Source organism: Mauremys mutica, chromosome 4 (assembly GCF_020497125.1).
Source record: "Mauremys mutica isolate MM-2020 ecotype Southern chromosome 4, ASM2049712v1, whole genome shotgun sequence".
NCBI classification, from domain to species: domain Eukaryota; kingdom Metazoa; phylum Chordata; order Testudines; family Geoemydidae; genus Mauremys; species Mauremys mutica.
The window spans coordinates 118,340,511-118,357,666 of NC_059075.1; the positions used below are offsets into that span (position 1 = coordinate 118,340,511).

The 17,156-nt window shown below is 47.3% G+C and overlaps 1 protein-coding gene across 2 annotated transcripts; it reads left to right on the forward strand.

Moving 5' to 3' along the window:
- Window positions 1-119: 119 nt before the first annotated feature.
- Window positions 120-16,979, forward strand: SIRT3 (sirtuin 3). 2 transcript variants are annotated; one of them, XM_045013779.1, is made up of 8 exons: window positions 120-965; window positions 3,042-3,222; window positions 5,640-5,840; window positions 10,823-11,055; window positions 11,213-11,313; window positions 11,561-11,722; window positions 12,350-12,559; window positions 14,433-16,979. In XM_045013779.1, exons 2-8 carry the CDS (start codon window positions 3,101-3,103, stop codon window positions 14,451-14,453), a joined length of 1,050 nt encoding a protein of 349 aa, XP_044869714.1. In that variant the 5' UTR covers window positions 120-965; window positions 3,042-3,100; the 3' UTR covers window positions 14,454-16,979. The 2 variants fall into 2 exon arrangements, with proteins under 2 accessions (XP_044869714.1, XP_044869713.1); XM_045013778.1 differs by lacking the exon at window positions 120-965 and adding an exon at window positions 1,884-2,253.
- Window positions 16,980-17,156: the final 177 nt, after the last annotated feature.

A 17,156-nucleotide genomic window follows, 5' to 3' on the forward strand; every position in this document is an offset into this window, starting at 1 on the left:
TAGCCATGGCAACAGGCGCGGCCTACGCCTAGGCCCCGCAGCGCGGAGCAGTGATGGGAGCTGCCTGGAGCGGCTGTGACCCCCGCAGCCCCGGCAGCCCAAGCCTACGGGATGGGTGTTTCCATCTCTAGCAGCCCATCTGCCCTCCCAGCACCATCACAGCTGCTCCTCCACGTGCTGCCATGGCAGCGCCTTGCACCAAGCGCCCTTGGCCAACACTAACTCGTGGCCAGTCTGTCCAGCGTGGTGCATCGAAGCGCCATGGCGTGGGGATGCTGTGTCTCAGCGCCATGACGTTTCAGAGACCTCTAGCTCAGCCGGGACCATGTCATGGACACAGCTTTGTGGCTCTCGGGACTCCCTCCTGCCCCTGCTAAACACATGTTACTGCATTCAGCAGTGAAGGTCTCCTACCCCCCTTCCCCAAAAAGTGTAACTGATTCTGTTTAGGGTGGCAATGTTTCTCAAAAGTCCCTGAAGGCGGTCACATAGGGTCACAGACCTGCCCCCCTAAAAAAAAATAAAGCTGAGCTTTTGAGGGTGGCCCTTTACACGCTGTCTTACCAAAACTGCTGCTTCCAGATAATGATAGAGCCCCACTTTTTTCAGACCACTTTAAGCATTTCACTAAAGTACCCCATTCTCATCTTCTTTCCCTGCCCAATGGACACCCTGCTCTGAAGGCCAACCATTACCATGAAGATAGTTGAAAGTCATACTAAAGTAAACAAATTATAGTGTTTTTACTTGAAATTCTACATTTCCCCAACTTTGGGGGAGGTGACCACACAGAGACAGTTAGTTGATTTGGCCTCTGTCCCTTCCTTTCTAAAAAGAAGGAAATCCTAGTGCATTTATTAACAACTCGATGGATGGAGGAGAGAGTACACTAATGGCAGCAGTGGACAAATACAAAGATGCTTGAAAGCACAGCAAATACTGTTGTATGACAGAATTAAAATAGAGTAAGAGCTAAATAAATTTTTTAAATGGCATAAAATCAGTAAAATGAGGTTCAGCAATTTCACATGGGGAGAGAGAATCAAATACAGAGGTTTACAGTGGGAAAATAATGGCTCAGCAGGAGAATTGCAGGTGGGGATCTCTGAGTAATTTCGGTAGATGATAAAATGGATAGGAACCAATGCAAGGGGAGCTTTTGGGGCACTGATAAATGGATCAATTTGCTGCCTAATTTCAGGCCTAAATTAGGAATGGTGACAGTGATATCTGAATGATAGGAACAGTGCCCAATGCTACAGTATGAGGACACTGAATTGCTGGAGATGTCACCTCTTAGATTAGATAACACGGTTCAGAGCACGCATGGTTATGAAAGATCCATGGCACATTTTGAAAGATTTGGTGTTAATTACAATGTCCGGGACACTTTCCCATCCAGGATAGCACCTCTTGCAGGACCTATATTCAGTATTGCCAACTGCACATGTTTGAAAATCATGAACTGGGCCCCCAAAATCATGAGATTGAAAACAAACCATTTTGGTTTCTTTTTCGTTGCCTTCTGCTTTTGGGGCTTTTAGGATGTTCTCAGGTCAGATTTTCAAGCCTTTCTCCACTACCATGAGGACTAGAAATGTACTTTAGAAAAAAAGCTGAATTTTCACCTCATCACTTGTCTCCAGCAGCTGGAACTGCTCAAATATCCCGAGACTCGCAATAAAATCATAATCATTCCTTGACCTAAAGACACTGTTGTATAGTATAGCTAGAAATGAAGGCTGCTGTGCTCTACTCCATTTCAGTGGTTAGGTGTATGATCCCTCTAGACACAGTTTGTATGAGTGACAGCAACTATAAAATTACATGCTATGGTTATTCTAGTGTGAACTGCTGTGGGCTCTTCTATTATGGACATTGTGGTAAATTCTTTCAGCTGTTCTGCCTGGCTCAGGATCACCTTAAGCAAACAGGCTGGTGCTTTGCTTCGTGCCGTAGATCCCCCTTCTCCAGCCTAGTCCAGGTCACTAGTGCAGCGAGTCCCAGGGGGATGCAGGAGAGAGTGACCGCCCCGTGCCAAGCTCCCTGCAGCTAGACTGTCACTTAGTCGTCGGGGTGTGTAAAGGGAAAAGCAGGGAAGCAGCCACAGCAACCTCACTCGTTCTCATCCACGTCGCACAAGTCTCCACTTTCTGCTACAGGGCAGGGGCAGGGGCATGAGCCTGGGGTTACGGTTCAGAGTCGCGGCTGCTAGAAATGTGTTTCCTGCTACGAGTCTTCAGGGATTCACGGGTAAGCAGCATATTCGAGGGAGGTGGGGGGAGAGGGTGAAAATGATCGGAGGGAGCGGGGGCAGGCGGATTTGGGAAGACTTCAGTTCAGAGGGAGGGGAACGGCAGGGTAAGTTGGCTGGTAAAATTCAGAGGTGACGGGGAGAGTGGAGTGGCTTGGGCAGCAGAGTTCAGAGGGGACTGGGGAGAGCAAAGTACAGTAAATGAGCTTGTAGCACGTGGGGAGGGGAGCTTGCTGGCCGTTTGTGGGAGATCAATGTCAGTGCCATACTGTGTATGGCAGAGTGTATGTTACATCTGTAGCCATACCTGCCTGGTCTCAGGCTTTTCAGTGATAGAGCCAGGCGCTGAGTTTGCATGGCATGCCAAGCTACCGGCTTTGCTTGTACCAAGTGTGGTGTTAGGAAGCTCTGTGGATTTGGAGGTGCCCTCTTTTAAATGAGATGTAAGAGTGATAGAGAGACAAGGTAGGGGAGGTAATATCTTTTACTGGACCAACTTCTGTTGGAGAAAGAGACAAGCTTCTGAGCTACATTGAGCTTGTCTTCAGGTCTCTTTCACCAACAAAAGTTGATATCATTTCACCCACCATCTCTCTCTAATATCCTGAAACCAACATGGCTACAGCTACACTGCATGTAAGAGGGATGTCACTCATAATGCCATAATTCCTGGTAAATGCATGTTCTTTCCATAACTCTGGATAGATTCCTTTAAATCGGTCACCCCTGGCCCTGCCTTTCTAAGGGACTGTTGTCAGCTGGTCCAGGCTGTTATCTTTTGTTTCAGCCTGGAGGAATCTCTGGATATGCAGTCAGAGAAATCATCCTAGGAGGTCCGTTGGCTCCATGGGGGGCAGAAATCTTCCCTTAGCTTCCTTGGGATCTGGCTTCATCCCCACAAGTGGAACTTCCCTGCAGAGGGAGCCTCTGGAATGCCTTGGAGAGATGGCAATTGCCTGTGGAGTGAGGTATGGCTGTTTTCTCATTTCGTGCTGGTCCCTGTCACTCTCAAGCACAATCCTGATAATTCTCCACAAACCAGGGCTCTGTTATCTTATGGACTCATCAGACTCTCTCACTGTCTCAGAAATACCCACCCCCAGGAAGGAGGAGATGAGGCTGTTATAATTAAATTCACCAGATACTGTAAAGAATGCTGAGAGCTTGGAGCTAAGAACAGTGTTTACCATCTAAATGCACAGGCTCTGTGTCTCTGTGAGCTACGCTGGTGCAGTATCTGCTGCCCTGGGAACTCTGCAAGTGGATCAAACAGCAGAGAGACTTTGAAGAGAAATATTGGCCACTGCTAGAGATGGGACATTTAGTCTTGTGCTGCAACCCTTGGAGGCCAGATTCAGTGATTCTGTGACCTAATAATCACCACCACTAGGAGTCATCAAGAACCTCTGGGCTCTGCTTTCTTGTCTGGATTTTGCCCTGATCAGAGTCAGTGCCCTGTGTGACGGGTTGGGTCACAGAAACCCTCTTGGGACTGCCACCTGATGTGCTGAGACTATCTCTGAGCCCATTTTCCCTGCCAGCTTGGGACTTCAGAACCCTGTCTTGTTGAGCCAGACATGCTAGCCTGCTGCAAACACAAACCCAGGTCTGAACCATGTCCCCCAAAAGCTGCAGACTTAGCTGAAAACAGCTTAAGAAGTGCTCCTGTCTCTAACACTCAGACACCCAGCTCCCAATGGGATCCAAACCCCAAATAAATCTGTTTTACTCTATATAAAGATTATACAGGGTAAACTCATAAACTGTCTGCTCTCTATAACACTGATAGAGAGATAGGCACAGCTGTTTGCTCCCCCAGGTATTAGTCACTAACTCTGTGTTCAATAATAAGCAAAGGTGATTTTATTAAGTATAAAAAGTAGGATTTAAGTGGTTCCAAGTAATAACAGACAGAATAAAGTAAGTTATCAAGCAAAATAAAGCAAAACACACAAGGCTAAGACTAATACATTTAGAAACTGGTTACAGATGAAATCTCACCCTCAGAGATGTTCCAATAAGCTTTTTTCACAGACTGGACTCCTTCCTAGTCAGGGCCCAATCCTTTCCCTTGGTACAGCCCTTGTTCCAGCTCAGGTGGTAGCTAGGGGACTTTTTATGACTGCAGCCCCCTTTGGTCTGTTTCATCCCTTTTTATAGCTTTGGCACAAGGCGGGAATCTTTTGTCTCTCTGGGTCCCCACCCCTCCTTCTAAATGGAAAAGCACCAGGGTTAAGATGGATTCCAGTACCAGGTGACATGGTCTCATGTTCTGTGAGACCCCAAGCCTTCATTCTTCCTGGCCTGACTCACAGGAAGGCTTGCAAGTAAACAGAGCTATCCACAGTCAATTTTCTTGGTTAATGGGAGCCATCAAGATTCCAAACCAGCATTAATGGCCCACACGTTGCATAATTACAATAGGACCTCAGAGTTATATTTCATATTTTAGTTTCAGATACAAGAATGATACATTCATACAAATAGGATGAGCACACTCGGTAGATTATAAGCTTTGTAATGATACAAGAGACTTTTTGCATGAAGCATATTCCAGTTACATTATATTTACACTCATTAGCATATTTTCATAAAATCATATGGAGTGCAATGTCACACCCTGGGTGAGCAAACATTGCTTAGGTTGTTTGGGGCAATATTCTTCTCATGTGATGGATTGTAGATTCTCATTTCTTCTTCCACACTTAAGGCTGAGCAGTGATTCAATTAGGTATCTGCCATCTGCACATGGACTCTACTAAAGGAGGGATCCTGGATGGGATTTAGGGAGGGCTGAGGTTTCTTCAGTCCTTAAACTGGGCAGCCCTGTCGGAGTAGCCCGGAAACACAATCCCAAGTGCTTTCTTATTGCCAGCCAGGATGCAAAAGGGGCTCCCGTGTGCATTAACATTGGGGAATCATATACTAATTTGGAGATTCAAAGCTCCCTTAACCCCAGTGTGTTGTCCATAATCCACCCAAATACACACGTGGTGGAGCTGTGATGCTTAATGTCTTATTTAGATTGAAAACATCTTTGGGGTAAAGACTGACGTTTTGTTCTGCGTTTGTACAGCACCTAGCACAATGGGGTCATGGTCCAGGCCTGGGTGCTAGCACAATAAAACAATAGATAATAGATGTATTTTAAGTGCTTTGATATCCTGGTATGAAAGGGGCTGTAAGTGCAAAGGAATATATTGTGCTCCTGGGGGCTTCATACTAACTGCTACTATGTTTTCTCCCCTCAATTACCAAACAATAGCACATGAACCTACAATTGAAAGATCAGCTCCTGGCTTCCTAGGAAACATTTGGGATATTTTTCTCCATTTGAGCAGCTTGAGTCCTTTTGTTACCTGCTGCGTTTCCTTTCTGCTCCTAGAAGGATCCAGGGGGTCAGACCGGTCTCCTTATCCACTGCTGCTATGGGCATCTTTGGGATCGGCAGAGGAGGAGATGGCAGTGGGAACCGGAAGCTCACCCTGCAGGACGTGGCAGAATTAATTCAGAAGAAGGAGTGTCACCGGATGGTGGTGATGGCTGGAGCTGGGATCAGTACACCCAGCGGCATCCCAGATTTTAGGTAACACCTCACCCCTCTCACAGATGCTTATTGGAGCCAAGCCAGAGCTTGAATTGATGATATTCAAAACTTAGGTAATATTAGGGGGCTGCCACTTACCATTCCTCTCCCTCTCACTAGTACTGGGGGTACTGATCCTAGCTCCAGCTATCACCACAACCCTCTCATTAGTGCTAGTTTGTGGCATGCCATGTCTGCTGCTTCTCTTTCCCTGGCCAGCTTGGACAATGCCACAGTTAAGATGAGTGCTCCCTTCAGCAGCTCAGAAGCTATATGACACCTTGATCCAGATCCTCAGGCCCAGTTGAGTTATGCTTATTGCTTGATTTTGCCTCTGCACTTCCCCAGTTCTGGGGCTGTCCAGGAGTCAGTCTGGCCATGGCGTAAGCTAGAGTTGAAACAGGGGCCACTCCCTCAGCCCAGGATCACAGTGTACTTGCATAGGCGGCAGGTTCGTATAATTTTTGGTGGGGCCCAAAATGGTGGTCCCCCCCCCCCCCGCTCTCACCCTGTAAGCTGATATAAAATGAAGCTACAATGCGTCAGCACCACAAGATTACAAGGGTCAATTAAAAGTGGAAAGTCAGAAGCAGCACTTGCCTATTAATACCTAATATACGGTATTAAATTTTGTTGCACCTGTTGTGACAAAGTGGGAATGTTCTTAATGTTTTCTCTGAATACTGTGTGGGTGCCTCAGTTTCCCCTGCAAAGTGCCAACTGACGGTGTTGGGGACAAAGAGATCAGGTGGCCTCCTTGTCCGGAAGAGACACGAAGGCCAGATGAGGGAGTGTCAGTTTGGAGCTGGCTGGGGAAATCGGGAGAGGCCCAGAACTTGGGTCTGGGCTCCCCACCCCCCAAGATGGACCTGACTGAGGGGTCCTGTTTTCTGTACTTACAAGCTCTGTTTTAGACTGTATCCCTGTCATCTAATAAACCTTCTGTTTTACTGTCTGGCTGAGAGTCACATCTGACTGCGGAGTTGGGGTGCAGGGACCTCTGGTTGCCCCAGGACCTGCCTGGGCAGACTCGCTGCGGAAAGTGCACAGTGTGGAAGGGCATGCTGAATGCTCCGAGGTCAGACCCAGGAAGGTGTAAGCTTCTTGCCCTGGAGACAGTATGCTCAGAGAGGAGGCTCCCCCAGAGTCCTGACTGGCTTTGTATGGAGTTGTTCCAAAGCATCCCAGCATCCCCTTCCACACCATGCGCTTCCCGGAAGTCTGCACAGGCACTGACAGTCCCTCCTCTGGCCTTTGTCTCTTTTCCAAGCATTAGGAGGCCACCTGATCTCTTTGTTCTCCAACACCTTCAGTTGGCACCTTGCAGGAGAGTGGCCCAGACCATCAGTTGCCTGGAGACAGGGTATCAGCCATTCTCTGTGCAGACAGCATCACACTGGTCCTCTAGGGCTTTACAACAATCACACCCCCTTATCCCACCATCTAGAGCCTTAAGAAATGCATTGGGGAAACTGAGGCACACAGACAGTATTCAGAGAAAACACCTGTATACGACCAGTTACATACTTTGAAGGGTGTAAAATAAGCAAATATTGTGCTAAATACAATGATACTCCAAACTGACCACCAAATTTAAGTTGCATGTTTTTCCCCTCAGGTGAGGGTTCTGGGGTGGGGCTGGGGATGAGGGGTTCACAGTGCAGGAGCGTGCTCGGTGCTGGGGGTGCAGGCTTTGGGGTGAGGCAGGGCTGAGGATGAGGAACTTGGGGTGCAGACAGGCTGCCCCAGGGCTAGGGCCAGAGAGGACTCCCCATCACCACCACAGGCAGCAGCAAGCTCCAGGGGAGGGACCCCTCCTGCCCCCCACGGCACACACACTCTGCACATGCTCCTAGAGCCCCTCTCAGGTCCAGAAAGCTCACTCCCCTCCCCTATGATGGGTACTGGGAGGGGGGGGGCACAGGTGGCCTTCCATGTTGCTGCCCCTCACCATAACTTCACTGTGGATGGGGCTGCCCCTTGCCCAGCATGGGGCAGAAGTGGGGTAGGCAGGGTGGTGGCTGGCTATGGGACGGGGGAGTAGGGTGTCATAAAATTCACCCAAGCCCCAGCTGCTCAGGTCTAGGAAGCCTCCCTCTCCCATCCCTCCTGTGGCGGGTGGGTTGGTGGGTGCTGGGGGAGGGGGCATTGCCTTCACATGTGGCTTCCTGCCTCCCCTGTGCAGCCTGCTGTGCCTCACTGGGGGTAGGAGTAGGGGCTGGGACTGGGGCTGGGGCAGGGGGGGAATCATAGGGTCAAACACTCAAACCTAATAAAAAATCATAGGGTCAAACACTCATGGAAGCCCCAGCAGCTGCTAAGGTGAATGATGTCTGTCTCCTGGCCCGTTTGTGTCTCCTCCAGGTAGGGGCAGGAGAGGGGAGGCCCCCTCCACTCCCCTCCCACTCCTGAGTGCTTCAGCAGTGGTTAGCATTCCTCTTATGCTAATGCTGCAGCCCTTAGGCTATGGCAGCAGCAGCAAAGGAGAGAGAGATGCGCTGTGCGCTCTCTTTACATTCAGGCAGGGAAGCTCCGGGGAGGGGGAAAAATCTAGCTCCAAATATTGGTGGAGCAGAGCCCCTGATTATGAATATTCCTGGGGCTTTAGCTCCAAGAGCCCATATAAGTTGGCGCCCATGTGTACTTGCTGTGGCCCTTCCCATCCTCAGCAGATCCTGAACATGCCTCATACATCAGGGGGTCTGGAGTTGGGTGGTGTAGAGCCAGCGATGCCAGTTTGACGTCACCTGAGGGAAGGGGTGAAAGTAACTTACAGAACTTACCGATACTGCCGGAGTCCTGAGGGGGGCGTGGCATCTCAAGATTTAAAGGCCCTGGGGAACCAGCTATGGCTGGGAGACCCAGAGCCTTTAAATCAACCAGGGGCTCCCAGCTGCAGATGGGGCTCAGGGGCAAATTAAAGGGCCCAGTGCTCCAGCCGCCAGGGGGAACCCCGAGCTTTGTGGGGCTGGGGCAGGGATTTAAAGGGCCCAGAGCTCCTGCCACTGAGGGAAGCCCCGAGCCCTTTAAATCCTGGCCCCAGCCCAGCCGCCAGAGCTATGGCTGGGATTTAAAGGGCTCTGGGCTGCCCGCAGCCGTGGGGAGCTCTGAGCCCTTTAAATCTCAGCTGCAGCTGGGATTTAAAGGGCTCTGGGCTGCCCGCAGCCATGGGCAGCCCAGAGCCCTTTCAATCCCTGCCGTGGAAGTCGATGCGGTCCAGCACGGTGTACTGGCTCTTGCTGGTACGCTGGACTGGACCGGACCGGCTTACTTTCACCTCTGGAGCAGCAGAAATACTGTCTCCCCTGTCCCCCCACCCCTCAAAAGGGCACCAGCGCCCTCCCCACGGGATAGTAATACATACTGTATGTATGTGTATGTGTATGAATGTGTCACAAACAATGCAGCTGCAGCCTGCCACCGACCAGCAGCAACCCCAGCAACCGGCCCCTGTGGGCTGCTGCCTGCAGAGTGCCAGCAGGTGCCGCTGGGCTGGGTCTGCCAAGGAGTAAATAACCAAGGCAAAAACCACAGCCAGCCAGGGAGGGGGGGGGGGAGGGGGTGGGGGTGAGGGAGTTGGGGTGAATGAAGGACAACTGGAATAGCCTTCATGAAATAGACAAGATATTTAGAGAAAGTTTTGTCAATTTCAGCCTCTGCACTCTGCAGCCAGGACAAAACAGATTTGAGATTGCACCCAATGTCCTAAGGACATTTCAGGTGTTTAAATCAATATATAAAGAGGGTGGATTGGAATGAAAACTACTATTTCTTTCAAAGGAAACACAATAATTTCCCTGAATATTCAGTTTTCCCCTCCAATCCCTTTGTTGTTTTGTCTATGGGGGCTATTTGCGTTCCCTGTGAATCTTTAGTTGCTTTAGCAAAATTGCATTGCCCAAAATAAACTCTAATCATCATGACACATCTTTCCACCATGTTCTCCATGTTTTTTGTGTTGTTTTTTTTTTTAATCAGTAACATTTCAAAGAGGATCTGCAAGCACTTTGGCCATCACAACCATGATCCTCTGCTGGGGAGGGAATGGGATAGATTTGAACTTGGAAATGGTTCCTGATTTTGATTGTGTTTAGGAGATCCTCTCATCCCGGGGGCAGAAAAGAACTGCCCCTGCCATGGTCACACACACCCAACAACAACTGGGAGTGAAATTAACAAGGATGCCAGAAACTGGCTTCTAACCCTGCAGGCTGAACTGCACAGGGAACAGCTGAGTTTAAACTGTTCTTTTGTAGGCAGCAGCAGCAGGCATCTCAGCCAGTGTCCCTACTGCAAGCTAGAGCCTAGAGGAGAACCCCTGCTGGGGTGGGGGGGAGGAATGCAGAGCCTTGTCTGCAGCCTGGCTGGAGGAGGGGGAGGGAGGAGATGAGAAACCAATGTGACAGTGAGTTTTCCCCTTCCACCTGCTTTTATTAGCTCTGGATTTAAGCTGTGCAGCCAAATGCTTGTATTTGTTGTGTATATTAGTATTGGAGACAAGATCCCCTTATCCCAGGGGCAGAAAAGGACTGCCCCTGTCATGGTCAAACACACCCTCCCAGTCCCCACAGCTACTGTGAGTGAAATTAACAAGGATGCCAGAAATCTAGCTCTGGGGGCTGAACCATCAGGGAACAGCTGAGTCTAAACTATTCTTATGCAGGGAGCAGGCTTCTCTCTCCCTCCCTCCCTCAGTCTCCTTTTCTTACCGGTCCTCCATACCGGCCCGTACCAGCTTACTTTCACCTCTGCCTGAGGGGTTCCTCTTACATGCAAGGGAAATCCTCAGCTGCCCACTTAAGGCTCCTTTGCCCTGCCTCAGCTGCAGAAAGCAACCAGATAGGGCTCAAGAATCTGGTCATTCTCTCTCTGAGAGGTGTCATATGTCACACTGTACGGGTAGATGTCTTTAGAACATCTGTGCTGGGTTTGTTTTCCTGTGGCATTAGTTGACTGATAGGCCCCCTTTGTCCCCTCTGCAGGTCTCCTGGGAGTGGCCTATACAGTAACCTTCAGCAGTACAACATTCCCTATCCAGAAGCCATCTTTGAAATTGCCTACTTCTTCCACAATCCTAAGCCCTTTTTCACTTTGGCCAAGGAGTTGTACCCTGGCAATTACAGGCCCAACTATTCCCATTACTTCTTGCGACTCCTGCATGACAAGGGCCTCCTTCTGCGTCTGTACACTCAGAACATCGACGGGCTAGAAAGAGGTGAGTGTCCCCTTCCTGTCTCTCCTTGATGGAATGCAGAGAAAAACAAGGTGGGGTGGAATATGAGAGTAGGGCTGTTGAAACATCAGATGAATTTAGGGCCAGTAGGTTCAATTTCCTTGTACTGAGTTGATCTTCTCTCCATCTTGTGTTCAAGTTGCTGGGATCCCTCTTGATAAGTTGGTAGAAGCTCATGGCACCTTCACCACTGCCACATGTACCACCTGTCGGAGATCCTACCCGGGTGAGGACTTTAGGGTGAGTGGCAATTGCGAAGGCATCAACACAGAGACAACAGAAGCAAATTCGAAGGGGGCCTGCAAGCCAGTTACCTTGTCCTCATGGCCAAGAGACAAGGTTCCTGTTCCAGGACAAATTTTGTTTTGTTGCGATGTGATATGATGGCAAACCCATGTGTGGTTGTGGGATGGATGGAAGATGTGATGGTGGAGTTGCCATGCTGCCTGGTAAAGCATGTGGCTGCTGATGGGTTTTCTTGTTTCAGGGAGATGTGATGGCAGACAAAATCCCCCATTGCCCAGTCTGCACTGGACTCATCAAACCTGACATTGTGTTCTTTGGAGAGGAGCTCCCACACCGGTTCTTCCTGCACGTGACAGATTTCCCCATGGCAGATGTGCTCTTTATCATTGGAACCTCCCTCGAGGTCTGTGACATAGATCATGAGAGGGCTACAGGGATTCAGCACTTTGGGACTTGGGGAAATAATGCAAAATTGAACAGGGTGTTGGGGGAAATGGAGAGGGGGAGATTCAGGGATCAGGAAAATGAAGAGAGGAATTTGAGGACATAGGGTGAGGAGCGGAGTACTCAGACTTGGGGGGGTGGGGTATATGGAAACAGAAGAGAGCTAGGCAAGGTCCATGGAGCTCAGGGTAAGAATGGGGGGATGGAAGAGATGAGTTTTGTGGATACTTGAGGAGGCAACAGTAATAACTGGGGAGGACTCTGCTGTAGAGATGCCCTCTGCCAATTCAGTGATGTGCCAGCAGGGGTACAGTAGATAATAGCTTTTGTCTGGGATATTACTCTCAGCCAGTTTGCCCAGGTTATGAGATGCAGTGTAAACTTTGTTATTAAAAGAGGGTCTGTGTAATATGGAAGAGACAGGCTGCGAGGTTTGGGGCCTTCTGAGACCCTGCATTTTGATCCCTGAGGTTCAGTTTGTGGAGTGCAGTGAATTCATTTTGTGGGGGTTTGGACTCCCCTGCTGACTGCCACTCCTGGGATGAAGCTCTCTGTTTCTTTGCTCCTTGTGGGGGGATTTTTTTAGGTGCAGCCCTTTGCCAGTCTGGCAGATGCAGTCCGCAGCTCTATTCCTCGTGTGCTGATCAATCGAGACCTGGTGGGACCATTTGCGTACCAGCCACAGTACAATGATGTGGCCCTGCTGGGAGATGTGATCAGTGGGGTGGAGAAGTTTGTGGAGCTGATGGGCTGGAAGGAGGAGATGCAGGAGCTAATCCGGAGGGAAACCGAAAAGGTATGAAAGGCTCATGGAGGCCTCCCTCAACCTCCTCATTCTTTGTGTCAAAAAATATTGCAGTGCCAACAGGTAATAGGAATTGTGGGGACCAGAAAGTCACACAGAAGCCATCTTCATGTCTACAATCCGAGGGAGGGAGGGAAGAAGGGAGAGTACATTCCAAAGGATAAAAGAACCACTAGGGCATTTAGCAACGAACGCAGAGGATTTATATCAAGAGATAAGGAAGTAGCCAGAGTTGTTAAGTACATTTTCAGCCAACATCATACTTGTCTCAACCAAGCAAAGAGAAGACCAAGACTGTGGAGTATAGTTCCCTAATGATGGAATAGTTTAACAGTATTTAACTGAATATCTGGGTCATCCTGATCTAGAATGATGTGGATATTTAAAAAGTACAAGCTGTTTTAAGGGAAGTCTGTTCTGTTTATTTACTGATGCATGTCCAGATAGACTTTTCAACCCCTAAAGAAGTGAAGAGGGTGATGGAGACTTGCCTAAGACAGGGATCAGTTTACCAGAGACAACAGCTGTGCAGCTAAGAAGCATACAAAAAACAGAAAGGGTTAGGTGCATTTAAAAGGCAAATCATCACAAGTCTGATCCAAAGCCTAGTGAAATCAATGCAAAGACTCCCATTGACTTCAACAGACTTTTGATCAGACCCCAAGTCCAGGATAACACAAACTCCAGGGTGCAGACTGCAAAAGTTCCATAGAGATTCTGAAGGACTGAAATGTTACCAGTATCACTCCCCATGCCAAGAGAAATACTGACATTTGCCAAACTAATCTGTGCACATTATAAACACAAAAAAGTGGTGGCTTTTTTCCTCCTCTCAGTTTTCAGAGCAGAGGCTGTCGTGAAGTCTCAGTATTAAACTTCATTCATTTTACAGAATATTCACGGTGGGTCAGATCCTCAGCTGGTGTGAACTGACATCACTCTCTTGATTTCAATGGAGAGGCAGCAGAGCTAAGCAGCTTTGTGCCAGCAGAGGATCTGGCTCTGTAATTGTATTGATTCCTTCTGAAGTGTTACCATAAATAAAATTAACCTATAATTGCCAAAATAAATAACATTCTCTTTGCCTTTTCATGGGGTTGTTCTCTTATTTGCTGATTTACAGAATCAGTTCATTTGCAATGGCTCTCCCAGTCATTTGTATGAAATAATGAGGTTGTGCAGTCATCCCTATTACTAACAGGAGTAAAAGCATTTGTCTAGTCTGGTAGTAATGAAATGCTAAGCGCCTAATCCTGCAAACCCTCGGTCCTCTGAGAAGTCCCATTGATGCAGGTGGTCCTTTGAGATCTTCATAAGAGAGATTATAAAAAAGCAAGCTATTATTTTATTTTACACTAACATTAATTAGGGACCATTAGTAGTAGTATTTTATTTTAGTCTAGTGGAGCATTTAACTCCATGGATCAAACTCTGCTGGTATAAATGGGTGCAGCTCCGTTGGTGTTAGTACAGTTTTGCCCATTTGCACCAGAAGAGAATTTGGCCCTGTATTTTTAAACAAAGTGCTGTGAGAGGGCATAATGTAGTATGGAGATCCCAGACCCCATATTAACACTGCTGTTTCATTTTTCACTGTCAGATTATGGATCATCTACTGAAAGGCTGATTAGTCATTTGTCAGGGTTTTTTTCATGGTAAGCCATCTGAGGGTAACACGAGAGTGCACAGCCCTTCATGTCATGGTTGTGCTGCTGTAACTCAATGAAGCAAATCCAGTTAATTGTGGCATGTACGCTCTCTCATATCACCCTGGGCTTTTGGCCTGAGTGTCACCAGCTGAGCTGATGAACACTGGAACATGTGAATCACGTTGACGAGCCATGAACATTCTTTCTATTTTTAGCTGGATGCAAAAGACAACTAGGACAGCTGCCCTCCTGCTGCTAGGAAATGATGTTCACCTTGAAAAAGGGTAGGTGTCATCCCCAGCGAGCTGTGAAGAGGTTACAGAACAGAGCTGGGGAAAATGCTCTCCAGCTTTGCAGTGGCTACTGAGGACCTCTTTGGCTGTATCTGAGTGCCCTGCCGCAGTACAGAAAAGACCATCACACAAGACTCGTAGGAAGTGAAGACCAAATGGCAGATGTGGACTGACTATTGCAGGAGACTTTCCCAATCTGACACCTCAGACTGGCACATGTGCCCACTGAACACTGTGACCTCAACGTTTTCCTGTCTTCCATTCTCCCAGATCACACATTTGGAGAGATTTTGCCTCTCCTTTTGTGTCACGTAGATCCTTTAACAGCTGTATTAACTATCATCCAACTTTGCGATGTTCACTATTAGACTGGGCCAGAGTCTCATTTCCCTCCCACCAGGCATTCTGGACTCTCACCAGAAATTCAGGATCAAATTTTCATAAGTGTCTTGTGAGTCTGGGTGCCCCAAGTTTTGGGTGCCCAACCTGAAATACCCTGGAGTGGCCTGTCAGAGGGTGAGAGCTCAGAATGTCCTGAAAATCAGGCCTATTTATAGTACTTCAAGATGGGCACCCAAAGTCACTAGTCCACTTTGGAAAATGTTAGTTGATCTGTCTCATTCTAATGCTGTTGGGATAAGTACCCAGCTCCATCAGACAGGTTCATAGAAATTGTCTGGTTCCCTGAACCAGCTCTTTGAAAGAGCAGATTTCGAATGCAAGCAGGGTTTTTTCAATTATTTATTTGTTGCAAATTTGTAGTGTTTATTATATGGGTGAAATTGCTGCTAATCAGGAGGTGAAAGGTATCAATGTGTCTAGAGATGATGCCTGGAAACCCCACTCCTGCTGAGCAAACAACCCTATGTGCCAATTTAAAATGCTGTTTGAATGGAACATGGTTTGATAGCTGCACAGCAATAATAATTATTAATACTAGTAAGTGTTAATGCCTTTGCGGATGTCTACACATGATATTTCAATGTCTCTTTCACACATTTCCCCGGGGTCAGTGCTTTGATTGCACTTCCCCCAATTTGGTTCATGCCCTTTGTTATCCTTCATTTCTCTTAATTATTCGCTTAGCAACTATTCACCCTTTAAATGCTGGCTCAGTTCCTTGCACAGATTTACAGCTCACTGAATGCTCTAGTCATATGGAGCAGTAAAGGGTTTATTGTCTATTCACTGAGCCTCCTAGGGAGGGAATGTTTGCCAGGACACCAGGGTTATTTCCTTTTTTCAAAAGGTGCCATGAGATATTTAATTTGCACATCACAGCTGGGCAAAAGGGCTCCATGTTTAATGTCTCATCAGAGAGCACTACTAACAGTGAGAGGCCCCTTCCCCGAGAGGCGAATGCAGCAATAATTAGCTCGTCTATTACAATGATTTTTCTGGATGTGACCTTTGCCCAATACTACGTCTAAAGAAGCACAACAGAGGAGATGCAAAACACCTTGCTCGATGTGGTTATGGTTAATATTTTGAAATGCACAAAAGTCAAGGAATTTGAATGTTAAGGCTTCCATAGCTACTGTAACTCTGCGTCTTTGTACATTTGTCTCCCTTTATATTGTGTTAACTTTTACACCTTAATATGTATGTGCAATGTGGCTAATTTACGGTTGTGGTATGAAACCTAGCTTTGGATTATCTGTCTTCTATGCATTTACAAACTTCAGGCCAAATCCTCAGCTGGCGTAACTCAACAGCACTCCATTGACTTCAATGGATGTATCCTGATTTACACTAGCTGAGGATCTGGCCTTGTCATTCCAACCATTACAGTAACAGAGTTTTTTGCCCTTGCACTTCTTTTAAATGAGGTCTGTGACTGAGCTCACATTCAGTTGAACAGACTTGTTTATCTGAATGTGTGATTCAAATATATTTGAATGTTCTTACATGGCTGTAGGTTCAGCCATTGAAATAAATGTCATTTGAATTCATAGCCTAAATAACAGCAGAAGTGTTTCTTTCTCTTTACAGCGCACCAGATACTTAGCCTATCTGGAGTTCTGCCCATTTGTACAGTTAACATTTTACTACAAAATAGCATATGTTGCTTCTCAACCATATTTTGTTATACACGTCAAAGGTGCTTGTCCTGACATGAGCCTCAATTCTGCAAAACCTTATGCACAAGATTTACAAATCTAGGAAGCCCTATTAAAGTCAGTGGGACTACTCATATGTTTAATGTTGAGCACATGGGTGGAGCTTTTGTAGTATCAGTGCCTAAGTCCATTGCAAGCTTGAGTTTTAAACATGGCCTATTTCTGAGGAATTTGAACACAAGGAAATGGGCGAGGGGTGAGTAAAATACACCATGTTTTTCTTTAATTTCTTGAATGGGTGATGTTTCTGCCAGATCTAGCACTTTGAAAAAGATCAGAGGTTTGCACTGAAAGTTCACTATTATTTTTTGCCAACTTCTATGTTAGAAAAATAAATAAAATAAAATGGCTTGACCCAGAATCTCCACACTTGATTTCTCCTGTTCTCCTCAGGGAGCCTGCTGTCTATTCGTGAAGTTTAGTGGGTTAACTTTTTGAGTTATTCAATTTTTGTTCTCCTTTTAAACTCCTTGGAGTTTAAAAACTTCCACAAAGTTCTTCACTAGGTGAAGAACTAAACTTGCAT

Excerpts from the sequence above, each read along its gene's own strand:
- SIRT3 (XM_045013778.1), top strand. The coding sequence starts at position 2,178 with ATGAGCCTGGGGTTACGGTTCAGAGTCGCGGCTGCTAGAAATGTGTTT. Across the intron at positions 2,254-3,041 it reads GAGTCTTCAGGGATTCACGG|CCTGGAGGAATCTCTGGATA; the intron begins GTAAGCAGCATA and ends CTTTTGTTTCAG. Across the intron at positions 11,056-11,212 it reads CATCGACGGGCTAGAAAGAG|TTGCTGGGATCCCTCTTGAT; the intron begins GTGAGTGTCCCC and ends CTTGTGTTCAAG.